The following is a 13107-nucleotide window of genomic DNA, read 5'->3' as shown; positions in this document are numbered from 1 at the left end:
GAACACAGCATTGATAATAGACCACTAGTTGGATTTTACTAAACTCTCATAGACCATGGCTCTCGACCAATCAGCGCACGAGGATTCGCTCAGTTATTGTAAAATTTCGTTTACCTTCTATTGACAAATGGTACCTCTTTTATACTTTCTGTTTAGTACTTTGCATCCTTTTAACTGCTGTAAATGCATTGTCATTTAAATAGGAATGAATCACAAACCTAGAACGTTTTCCCGACTTCAGTAACGCCATTAAATTCATCTGTTCAGGCCTTTGGGCCCTTTCACAGACCCAAATGACAGATTTCCCTTCTCTTTCGTATACTTCAGCGGGTAAAATCTCTACCCTTTCATACACCTGAAGCCCAAAAAAGCTACGCCTTTCGGGCGGGGCCTCCCCGTATAGGCCGTTATAGGGGTTACCCCCTCCCCGGGGGATAAACCAAAGAACGTGAATGGACTAATGGTAGAGAAAGCCCCCATAACGATTCAACAACTTCATGATGGAAAAAAGCACTATTCTAAGATTGATAAAACCTTTTTTGGTGCGAAATAGCCACTTTGAGGTTTCGTTTCAGTAGAACTTTAACCTTAGATACCGTATTTATTCGATTAACCGCCCTGGGCGCTTATTAAATTTTTGGACCTTGAGAGTGGGCGCTTATTCGAGGTGGGCGCTTGTTCGAGGCTGGGCGCTTATTAAATTTTCACCATTTTCAGCAAGTAAAGTATGTTTATTTTGCAACAAAACAATAAATGCTAATAACAAAACGCGAGGAAGTAACAAAGCAAGGTTTCTGTAAAATACTCTGAAGAAAACTCCGTCCTCGGGAAAGTCTCTTATTAAAGTTTATTCACTCAAGTGGGTGGGGTGGGGGTGAGCGCCTATTTGAGTTTGATTGGGAGGAGGAGGGGGTGGGCGCTTATTCGAGGCTGGGCGCTTATTAACTTTTTCTGCCTTTAGGATGGGCGGTTATTCGAGGTGGGCGCTAATTCGAGGTTGGGCGCTTATTCGAATAAATACGGTAAGGCCGAACCGAATCAGTTTAGCAACTCTCACACATTCTTACTTATCGCGCTCCAAGAAAGTAATGGGTCCACCAAGTGAGATAGCCTGAATTTCAGACGATTACTTCGTGTCGTTTTTACTCCTTCCAGTAATCGGCTCCTGCTCCCTCAGTAAGCTGGGAGTAAGGAGAAGAAAACGACTCGAAGTAATCGTTTGAAATTCTAGCTACCAAGTGAGATAGATCTATCTCACAGTTTGAGATAGATTCCTTGGAAAATGATCCTCTGCATAATGTTTAACTTTCAGGCTGTTCTGTTCTGTTCTGTTTTTTCTTTTGTTGTTGTTTTTATCTAGCACGGACTTTGAGTTTATTTTTAGAAAAATATAAACTTAGCTGAAAAAAGCTTTTACCATCGCATCATGGGACTCGCGCGGGGTTCAGGATTCGCACGATTTCGAGTCCTTCAGTCCGTGTTGTGTCACTTTTTCTGTAGCCTTTTTTGCATTATAACCAAGTTTTTTTTTTTTGGAAATACGTAAGAAGGTTTTTTTTTTTCCAAAAAAATACAACATGAAAGTGATTTTGATTGTTTGATTTTGAAAAATCCCAGAACTTAAAGTATTAAAATAATAATTAATTCTTGCTTGGACACATATGGGTTCGTCTTGGCCTGTTGCAATGTGAACACCGACTTCTCAGTGCACTTTTTAGCGCAAAGAGAGGCAGTTCATACTGAATCACAGCGGTGCCGAGTTGCTCCTTGTATGCCTGTTATAAATGTAACCAAGGCTGCTTTCCTAGAAACAGCCAAAGCAAACAATAAACAATGCCGTGCAAAGTGACACGAGGGTGGAGTGGGAGTGAGACAGAGTTCATAGATCATGACGTCATCGACACCTTCTGCTTGAAGGTTCAAAAACTGCATCATTTGCATCATGCAGAACAAAGAGAGTTATGGATACGTTTCTTCCGTCTATTTATGAAGTTAACGACCTTTCAAAGTGAGTGTTTCTCGATAAAACATTTCTAGTGCCACACTGAAGGACTTAGAATTATGGAGCTGAAGAGAATCGAGTGGATTACGCGCCAAATGAGGTCTAAAGGTGGTTAGTAAAGTTTAGTCTGGTTAAGGAAAGTATGGATGGAATGTCTCTAACCAAAGAACAATATGAACAACGCTGGTTCCACTTGAGATATAAACACTATGACTGAAATTAAGGCTTCTTCTTTAACTGTTTTTAATTCTCCACCAACAAACAAGGCTTCGGGAACCCAAAGTAGAACTTCTCTACGGAAGGATGTCGTTAATGAAGACGAGATCAGAACGTTTGAATTCGAAGGTTGCTCGTCGGGCAATTTTGGAGTTTCACTAGAAAATAAAGCCACCGGAAGCTCAAATCGTACAAGAAGTGCTTTGGGGAATATAAGAATTGCTGAAATATCGCCTGATGGTTCAGCCAAACAGGACGGAAGGCTATCGGTCGGGGATCGAGTCTTGGAAATTAATGGCCATGATTTGAGTAGGGCAAGTTTGGAACGTGCAAGGTAATCTTCATCAAAGTTTACAAATAACCACAACAGGTAGTTTATGAGTGGAAAAGAGTAAATGAATTAATCTCGTAATGTGGATTCTTTTGGCATGTGTTTATAACAAGGGTTAATTCTAAGGTGGCCAAAGTATTTGTCTGCTCTTTGCGACGAATGCAATCCCGATCTTTTTACTGATTTTACTGTGTGAGCGCTTTACCTTTTCGTAATTTATTCAAGGTACTTTTAAGGCTAAAACAACTTGTATTGCTTGTGGTTTTAGCATACTTGTACGCTATTTTCAGATGTTGGCCCCTTATGTTTGTGTTGTAGCCTAGTAGGTGTTTATATCTCTATTGCGTTTTACGTGTTTTGTGTGACCCCTGTCTATATCAGAGAATGTATTCTCCGAGAGTCTTGTTGATGTCTTCTATTTTTCCATTGTAGCGTTGCTTTATAATTGACACCTTGGAAAAATGGAAATGAGAGCAACTCATTAATTAATAATTTTTGTTCGTTTCCTTCAATCTGATTGTAAAGAGGCTAGACTAGACTAAATTAAGATGTTATTTGTCCGATTCGAAACCTAGCGAAAAGTACAGTATTCATTTATTAAATTCATCCCCTTTAAATAATGGAATCATTTCTGTAGATTTCACTATGAAATTGAATAATTCTTGCAAAATTATTTTCTTTGCATCAAATGCCCATTCAACTAATGCCTTTTTTAAAAATTCAATATATAATAACAATTATTATTGGTGTTAAGTATTCATTTGCAAATGTTTTTCTATAGGTGGTACTTGGGCAGTGCATTGCGAAGTGGCAAATTAAAAATACTGGTTGTTCAAAACACTGTTGAAGACAAAAACACAACTTTGACAAATGGTGTTGAAAGCCCTATTGAAAAGATACCTCAGGCGTTAAAACCGGTAAATAAATAATACACAACTCTCCATTTTGAAATTATGACTAAAACTTTTTGAAATAATAAGTCTCATAAATATCTTGCGAATTATGATTGCTTTAGAGGATATAATTAGATTAAAATGCCAGCATTATTTCCCATTGCAGACCATTGTAAGGACAGTTAACAAATAAGCTCATGATAATATTGCCCTTTTTTGGAGAAAATGGTTGCAAAAGATGCTCTCTAGATAAAGTGAATTTAATATGAAAAATAGAATTGTTATTAAAATAGTTTTTCATTTTGGTAATACTACAATGTTACTTTCAGTCCATGAAGGTGCAGAAAAATGTGGTGAAGAAGATTCATATTTTGAAAGACGGTCGAGGGCTTGGAGTACAAATATCCATGAAGTTGAACCATGTTACTGGTGAAAAAGGTGTCTTTGTCAGTGATGTTAGCCCAGGGGGAGCTGCTGAAAGGTTAGCTATTAATAATAGTTTTTTGAGGGTTAAAGTGAGTTTGAGCTCAATTTTGCACTTTTTTTAAAGTCTTTTTTTTTAAATCAGTGAAATGTATCAAACATTGGACACAATCGAGAGGAGAAGTTGATACATCATGTTGCCATGGTAGCAAAATTTGCGGATCCCAACAAACCATGGTCCTGCAGATATGACAGGAAAAAAAATGACATGTAATGACTTTCCTGTGCGTCATTGCACTCAGAAACAAAATGGTACCCGATTACTTTTCGACAATGCAAATGACCGTCTCCGTCAAGAAAGATTGTTGAGATCCAGAGATTTTGTTTCCATAATAATGCAATGTTACTCTGTTCCTCTCTATATAATAGTATTTTGTAGACATGTTGTCAGTCTTAAGTACAAAAATACCTAGTGTGCATGTAAGAGATGCAGTCAGTCACACAAGATAACAAAAGGGACACTGAGGACTGCACTCAGATTAGTTGTGCATTATACACACATATAGTTTGTTAGTCACACAATGCACTAAAAGGTGTTCCGTATTTCTAGCCACCTAAGGTAAACAGCTGTTTTACAATATTATTAATTTGTTTGAAAATCAGGGCTGTCATTAAGATTTCAAGTTGCTGGGTAGATTATACAAGTAGGCGGGGAATCAAACAACTTGGGATTTTGTTTGGTTCTATTTTTCCTCTTTTTCACTGCAAAAGTAGGTGGGGGTATCATTCATGATAGCTGGGGGAAATCCCCGGCCCCCAGTCCTTAATGACAGCCCTGAAAACAAAACTATCGTATAGTAGGTTAGTACCTTATAAATCACTGAGACACTTACATTTCTGGTCACTTTAAGTGCAGTTGATATTGAATGACAGTATTGTATTGTAGGGTGAAGGAGTTATAATCTGTCACATATTGGGTTAAGTTGCTTATTGGTAAACAATCAACAGTGAAAATATTTTTGTTTATGATTTAATGGCTATTGTATTTTGGTCTCATGGCATAATTTGGTTTTAGGTTTGAGCAGTATAATGGTTGACTAGTATTTATAATGGAACATTTATTTGTTTATTTATTTACAAATTGATATTCTGTTTCTCCTTTAATTTTGGGAGTTCAGTTGGGTTAGATGCTTATAATTCAATGAGCTTGTAACCTACATAAAGGATTGAATCCTGTTTCAGGTTTTTATCCTTAAAATGTGAGTTAAAGTCTGTTTTCATTAAATGTTGCAGCCTTCGTCGAAAAGTGTATAGATATTTTAAGAGTGAGGGCTAGGGTCCAAAGTTACTTTAATTTGAGGTAGAGTACATGTAGAACAAGAACAGAATTTCCGGGTGAGGGAGGTGAGGGATGGGAATTAACACTTTTGTAGTGGGTGTATGGATGTTTTTTTCATACAGTCGACTCCCGACAATTTGAACCTTCAAGGGAAATAGAAAAAAATTCCAGTTATCAAGGGTGAAATTATATTGAAAATGATCTGAAGGGAAATGAAAATTGCTTTGAATTAGCCGGAGGTTCATGTTAGAGAGGGTTAGAGTCACTGGGAGTCGACTGTATTTTATATAATACATGTAAGATGCACTCTATCTGACTACACCTTGGTTTGACAGTGATTAGCTGATCTGCATGGTTGCATTTAGCCAAGGTCATTAATAAGGTCATGAATATCATTAAAGGCTGTTAAGAGTATGTTCAATATATAATATGTTCTTTAAATAAGTGTTAACATTTTTTATGGTTTTATTTGACACTATCCTTTAAAACCAGTAAAAAACTCAGTAGTTTTCATTTGTTGACTGGCATTTATGTACATGTAGGGATGGTCGTCTCAAGGAAGGTGATGAGTTGTTATGGATCAATGGCCACAGCTTAATAGGTGTTACTCAACTGGAAGCTGTAGACCTGTTGCGTGCATCACCCAAACTTATACAGTTGGTCATTTCTACTCAGGTTAGTCATTGTTTACTAGTGATATGAAAAATAAATGATAAGTTAATGAAATAAATGGGGAACAAAAACTGTAGTCGGAAAACAAAATAATATACTAATAAAATAACTTCAAACTGTGAAATGAAGCCAGGGCTGACCAGCTTTTATTTTTACTGAACAAAAAGAGACTTTGTGTGTGTTGAACTATGTGTTTAAGGTCAAAAAATACCCTAAAACAAGGAAAGTTTTTAACATTTTTGAAAGTGACAGCTAAAACATAAGGTCATGGAAAACATGAAAGGGTCATGGAAAAAGTCAAGGAAAGTCATGGAATTTGAAGAGTTCAAAAGAGTACGAACCCTGTACCTTTCCATCCTGATATTAGGGAGACTTTGCTTAATGACCACAACGGTGGCAAACACTTCTCTTAAAAAGTAAATTCACTCTGTTGCAAAATTCATGGATCCTCTTATTCCATGTCATTCAATTTATCAAATGTTTGTGAATTTTTCTGGGGTTGAATTCTAAAGGACTGTATCTCATTTTAAATAAAAGAATTAGAAAATTGTTATCTCGTGTTCACGTCCTTGAAAAATCGTGAAATTAGAAAGTTTCATGTGACGATCAAAAAAGATGATACGCAACTCAGGTACCACCACCACCTAGAAAATAGCTCTAAGCTAATCTAGCTATAAAGCATATGCTTCTTCCCTGTTACTTTAGTCAGACATTGGAACCCCCTTAATAAAGTCACCAATGGGCCAAAAAAGTTTGGCCGTATTAACATGAGGGTTTTTTTTACAAGAAAATGTATGGCGGTTTTTGCCAGGCAGCCAAAAAAAGTGGTCATAGTAATGAGGTGACCGTGAGGCAGTGTTTCACTGTATTATTTAAAACAGAGAAAAAAGTCCAACCACATTTTCCTCTTCTCAAACGAAATTGATGACTTAGTAGGACATTAGTCCTTTTAGTAGGGCATTGGTCTTTATAGAGGTGATTTTGAAGTGGGATGTTGATCAGTGTTTCAGTTTGTTAGAGGCATATCAGTGCATTTTAGCAATACAAAGTATAGGTAATTTAAACATTATAAAATAGGAAACTGAATTTTACTACAATAAAAAGTGAAAAAACATGTTAATTACTGTAATTGGGATAGAAGTAATAATTTTTTCTTCCATTTCTGAGTTCTCAAATTTATCCTTTAGGTAACCATTAATGGTTGTTGTGTTGCTCTCTTGATAGGGTGAAATGCCTTCTGGTGGAAAGAAATTAACATCCAGAGCTCGGTCAGGATCACAGGAAAATGTTCATACAAATTCAAGAACAACTAAAACTGGCCAGCTAACCAAGCAACATCGAGCTGCCTCAACAGACAGTCTGATTAGCAAAAGCAGGAAAAAATCCCTGGATCAGATTACAACTAGAAATCCCAACAAACCTCTTGCAATATCTGGAAACGGCTCAAAAGACGTGACCCCTAAACAGAGGCAGGGAAGTGACCCTTTTAGGAAAGAGGATCACATTTTAGACATGGAAAATGTTAAAAAACTTAAAGAGATGCAGGAAGAGCCAAGGAAAAAACAAAACAATTTTCTGTTAAATGGAAGTGCTTCAAACATGGCCAATGGCCAGCGTCGGCTGTCAAGTACTTCATCTGAGAGTTCAAATGGAGGGTCAAAGTTTAATTCTGAGGATGTCTTATTATCTGACAGTGAACCAGTTACTCTTGAGGATAAGCCTCTTTCAAAGTCACCTGCAAATGGTTCATCTCCTAAAGCATCATCCTCCCCAGTTGTACAGTCTGTAAAGAAAAGAAATATTCCAAGTCCCTTGTTAAACATTCCAAAAGGAGAAGCTGGCTCTAATAAAACAGGCTTAGCTCCTGGTCAAATCTCACCCTCCCTTCCCCGACCTCAAAAACCAGGAGGCTTGGGTATCGCTTTCCCTGCGAGATACCTTGGGGAAGCCTCTCCCCAAATGACGACAGTTGGTGTTCCTACGCCAGTTAACGTCATCGGCAATAATGATCGTGACTCACCCCAGGCTAAGCGGAAAGTGAGTAATGATGCTGCGCATAGCAAGAGCAGTTCAAAAGGAATAGAAGAGGAGGTCATGACAATAGTCCTTGTGAAGGGGATGAGTGGTAAAGGCCTTGGATTTACTATTGTCGGAGGTAAGGGGTCCCCTCATGGTGACATGGCTGTTTATGTGAAGAGTATTCTTCCTGGAGGTGCGGCAGAAGCAGATGGCAGAATGAGAAGAGGTATGATAGAAATCTTTGGTGCCTTATATAACTTGTAAACATATATTTTTCATTTTGGTGTCTAGGGGTTTATATATAGACAAATACTGTTAATGATTTTAAAAAAAAATATAGATACAGGGCAGTATGTGTATAATGTTGGCTCCAAATATTTTCTCATTGCTTTCTACAAATTAATATTGTAATTTGGGTCAAATATGACATTTTTTTGGATAACAAAATGATGGACAAGAAAATATGTGGGTCATGGAACTAGTTAAATATGAGGAATGTAACGATTTTTTTGTACCTATCCCTGGTGTAAGTGCAAGAACAAGTGGTCGCTCACAAGAGGTGGTTATGGGAAAAAATCAACAACAAAATAAGGTCAAACTGTATATGATTATAAATGTGATTACATGAATTATTTTCTAACAAGCTAAAACTGGCAAACAGACAACTGGCAGTAATTAATGTTTCGTATTGAATAGGGCTTGTTACTGTTGAAACTTTGTACATAACATTTGCATCAATGTTGCAATCTACCTTTTTACCTACGGGATTATATTACAGCCCTCTTTTTTGTAATGATCGGTCAGCATGCTTGTTCAGCACTTTCTAAAACCAAACTTTTGTGACATTGCAGCAGTGTTTTTCATATAATCATACGTGATCATGCTGGGTGGTCATTTATGAGAAACAGAAAACAAAAGAATATGTTGAATTTCTGGTTTAAAAAGAGGTCCCGGTTGTTTATAAGGAATTTAAGTAGTGATTGCTTATGAGAGAGTTTTTGAGACAGAATTTGACTGACAAACAAAACAGTTTTCCAAGTGGTCACTTACGGGAAGTGGTCGCTTATGAAAAGTAGTTGATAAGAGAGAGTTGACTGTATTTTGAATAACTTATTTATTATTTTTTTTGTTATTGTTTCACTGTCCTTTTTTATACGTGTAGGTGATGAATTATTGTCAGTAAATGGAACATCTTTTGAAAGTTTTACTCACCAACAGGCCTTGGATACTTTCAAGGTAAACTCTGAATAAATGCTTCTAACTTTTCTATTATTAATTGTTGTGGTCAAAAATGATTAAAAGTACCAGTAACTTTATTCCTTGGAAACATAACAAATTGGTTCAGGAGAGCAATATATTTGAGTGTAAGGTCCGGATCAGATGCCGATCTTTGCATTAGCTGAACCTAATATATTAAATTATTAAAATACATGAAAGGTCCTGTGTCTGAATCAATTAGGAATGCCTATATATTCAATTTGGAACAGCTCAGCTGATCTTCACGCCTAGCCTGGCCGGGGATTCTGACTATGGAACAACTTTGGAAAGGCTTTGATTCAGACGCCAAACTTTTCATGTTTCGAGCCTAAAGTATTAATTATATAATGTATTTTGCAAGCAGTTTGACCAGAATGAGCATTTTTCTCCTTTTGAATTTAGTTCGGCTGGAGTTAAGATTGACGTCTGAATCAATTCAGGCAGTCTAAATAGTTTGGGTCGGCCTTAATTCAATTAGGTTTGTCTCATCAAAAAAAGGCGTCTGAAGCGTGCCTAAGTACACTCAATATCTTTAACTGCAGCTAGCAAGGCTTGGTCTCCATATCCTTGGGGTGTCAGGATACACCTGCAATTCTCCCATCAAAGCAAATTGAGATGTTTATGCCTCGTGACCCATCCTCCAAACTACCCTATATTTATATTTTTATGAGGAAGAACTTGCCTTCAAATTAATTAAATAAGGAGTTTAAATCAACCACTGCTGTGTAATGCCCCCACAAGGTCACATGACTGAAGATCATACCTTAGTGGTAACACACACTACTTATAGTCAAAAGAGTCTAATAAAAAGTCTGTATGGTCTGGTTTCAATAAATGTTTGCTTCAGGTCTCCATTTTCGTTGTGTATTATTGTTGTTCTTTAGGTTCCTTTTGGTTGAGGTTTTCTTTGATTTGGAAAAATAAGTCTAAGTTATTTTTGTTTTCCTTTGTATCAAAACTAGATAATGGTAATAGTTCTGAAACATTGGAAAATATTATCATAACAATATAATCCTAGCCCCATTTCCAGGTTGTAGCAGGGCTGCCTAGTTGTTTTGGCATGAGTGCAGAACTCATATTTACGAGAAACTGGGTCCATGAACACCAAATAGCTAAATTTCTATCCAGACAAACACCAAATAAAACAAATGCAAGAATGGGCTGGCAAAAAATATAGCTTGATGGACGCTCTCTGGTTTTTGAGAAAAAAAATTATCTGTTCATGTTCTGAAAACATGTCAAAAAACAGGCAAAATGACATGTTTGGAAGAAAGCCCATGAGGAGGCAAGAATGTTAAGATTTTTAATAAAACAATATTAGTGAATTTGCCTTTCAAATGTTATGACTTACATTAGGCTATTATCCACCTCGGCAACACTCTTTTTTGATCTGCATTATATAATTATTCTTCATATCATACTATACTCAGCCTCATTCACTGTTGGAGACTGTGTATTGTTATTATAATAAATTTGTGTTAATTACCCTGAAATGACTTAATTCTCCAAATAGGATGAAACAGAACTAATAGTCTAGTATGTAAAATTGGAGGTGAACAGGAGTATAGAACAGAATTATTGTTAGTATTTCTATGTGACAGAAATACTTTTAATTTTTTGCACTAAACAAATGCACCTTTTTTTAAACGAAAAGTATGAATTTATGTGAGAACAATAATAAATTTTTCATGAAATCCTTTTCCTAAACTATAGAGTAAGGTCAGGGTAAAGTTTGTTTTGTAAATGAATAATGTTTTTGTTTTGTAATTTTGAAGTGAATTATTATATTTTATTCGCTTTTCTCTATTAAATTTTTGTGCTTCATAATCACAACAGCTTTGTTCTGTTTTGTTTGTTCCTGAAGGAAAATAAAGAACCACCTCTTAAATAATTAGAATATAGAGCACTGATGTGATATGGTACCAGAGTTTGAAACCAACAAAGATGTATTTGTAAAGATTCTTCTAAGAATCATTAACAAAAGCAGAACAAAATATTATGATAATGTTATTGCGTGATAAGTTAAAAGCCCTGAGTTTTATTTTTCACCTGAGATGATACAATTTATTATCAAATTTTGAATAACTGTAAGTTACACCTGCTGCAGGGCCCATTGATCAAAGCAAACAAAGGAATTCATTCACACATGTCAGTCAATCATAAAAACTAATCAGTGCTTATATCCACTGTTGTGTTGCATTCATGAATTTTGAGTATGAGGAGATGTATTAAACTTTCACATAAATAGTCTTTATTGGTGAGTGAATTTACTGAAATAAATTTGCACCAGGCTAGCAGTGATCATTTTTGTTAAATGCTTAATGATCTTAAATTTTATTAGATTTTTTTTCTAGTTTTAATTACTTGACAGGTGAAAAGTATAAATTATTTTGACCTTTGCTGTTGCAAATTTTAGTATTATTCTATTTTTTGCAGACTATTCGCAGGGGAATTGTGACTTTAAAAGTAAGAAGAAATAGTACTGGAGCACCTAGCTTGTCAACATTTACAACTCCTAGGAGTTCACCAGGAAGTTCTCGCCGTAACAGCAAAGATGTGACCGCTGAATCATCTAGCTCAAGCAATTCTTCATCACCAACAATGTTTCGAAAGCTCTGTCAAAGGAGAAACAAGAAAGAAAAAAGCATCGAGCTTGTGTTGTATAAAGGTGTGATAATTAAACCAATATGACGGTTGTAATTTTATTGCTAGTACAGTATCATTTCAGTTTAAAGCTGTGACTGTGTTTGATGATTTTCTAGTGAACCCTTTTTTTATTCTTAGCCCTCTAAATAAAAAAGTCAAATTTCCATTTTTTTTGTAGAATCGAGATCACAATAAAAATATGAATATGCAAAATTTTGACTCAGCTGAGGGAACTTACAGATCATTCAATCCACATAATTGTTTTGATTTTTAAGTGATTCAGATAATTAATGACACTTTGTTATATAGGTTACATTATCATTGTAAAGCAATTATGGATGTGATGTATATGTTCTGTTGCAAATTACTATTTTTTCAATTGACAATTACAAAATACCTCCTGAAAATGTTGCATCACGCAATAGTCAATATCCAATACATAACAAAACCCAAAAAGTACTGCTTCATAAGAATTTAAAGAATGCAACAAAACATTTATTTTCTTACTTTCAATTAGTTAAAACAGTTTTGAAATTCAATGCAAATGAAGGCTGCGAGGAATGGGTGATTCCGGAAAATATCCATACCCTACCACGGGTGGCATGAGTATTTTAACCCCCCCTTGCCCTCGGAAATTCCAAAATGCTTATCCCCCCCTTGCCTTCCGAATTCCAAAATCGCTAACCCCCCCTCTCCTCCGGAATTTTCCACTTTTGTTTCAGACCCTTTGGAATTCCTGTTCGTCTGCCTAAATCTTCAAACGAACGAGAAACTTGCAAGTTTTTCCCTCTGCAAAAGGATTCTGTTCACAATTTTTAGTCACACGATCAAGCAACTCAAGTTTGTTAATGTTAGTACACCGTAGCTATTCCTTCTAAGCATTATCTTTAAGCTGCTTACCACCTAATAGAACTTTTTGTTTTCCATTCAATACCGTCATATTTTCAGGAGTAGATCGTATTTATACCAGTGGACGCTGACAAGAGTAAAGTTTACGATCGATATTCAGTCACCCGCCATATTGCACCCTGTCGGATTTTACTACCTACATGTTGGCGTGAAAATCGGCTCGAAACACAAAATCTGTCAGGCATTCTATTTGGAAACGAGAGACTGGTGCGAGTTTTCAGCACGCAACAACACATCGTCGATCGACAATCGGCGAGAAACACCGACTTGGTTATATTTTTATTAATCAGTTGACTAATAATTCATCAACTTTAAGGCCTCTTCGATGTGGAGCTTGCTGCACAACCCATCTACTTACCCATCTGCATGAACGCATACTTCCTCCGTGGTCGGTTCGTGC

General features: G+C 36.2%; 2 protein-coding genes across 2 annotated transcripts in view; both read left to right on the top strand.

The window, feature by feature from the left end:
- The first annotated feature begins 1935 nt into the window (after positions 1 to 1935).
- LOC140938677 (uncharacterized) lies at positions 1936 to 3491 on the top strand. The gene is made up of 2 exons (XM_073388174.1): positions 1936 to 2552; positions 3331 to 3491. The coding sequence occupies exons 1-2, from the start codon at positions 2212 to 2214 to the stop codon at positions 3476 to 3478; spliced, it is 489 nt and encodes a 162-aa protein (XP_073244275.1). The 5' UTR covers positions 1936 to 2211; the 3' UTR covers positions 3479 to 3491.
- Positions 3492 to 3776: 285 nt separating this feature from the next.
- The window catches only part of LOC140938676 (uncharacterized), a 29625-nt gene continuing 20294 nt past the window's right edge, over positions 3777 to 13107 (top strand). Inside the window, exons 1-5 of the mRNA XM_073388172.1 lie at positions 3777 to 3923; positions 5747 to 5879; positions 7101 to 8121; positions 9058 to 9131; positions 11589 to 11820. Of these exons, the coding sequence (XP_073244273.1) occupies positions 3850 to 3923; positions 5747 to 5879; positions 7101 to 8121; positions 9058 to 9131; positions 11589 to 11820 (1534 nt within the window). The 5' untranslated portion in view covers positions 3777 to 3849. The remainder of the gene's footprint in view (positions 3924 to 5746; positions 5880 to 7100; positions 8122 to 9057; positions 9132 to 11588; positions 11821 to 13107) is intronic.

The sequence above is a fragment of the Porites lutea genome, chromosome 5 (assembly GCF_958299795.1).
Source record: "Porites lutea chromosome 5, jaPorLute2.1, whole genome shotgun sequence".
Taxonomy (NCBI): domain Eukaryota; kingdom Metazoa; phylum Cnidaria; class Anthozoa; order Scleractinia; family Poritidae; genus Porites; species Porites lutea.
This window is presented reverse-complemented; position numbering and strand designations above follow the sequence as displayed.

Excerpts from the sequence above, each read along its gene's own strand:
- LOC140938677 (XM_073388174.1), top strand. The coding sequence starts at position 2,212 with ATGACTGAAATTAAGGCTTCTTCTTTAACTGTTTTTAATTCTCCACCA. Across the intron at positions 2,553-3,330 it reads GCAAGTTTGGAACGTGCAAG|GTGGTACTTGGGCAGTGCAT; the intron begins GTAATCTTCATC and ends GTTTTTCTATAG.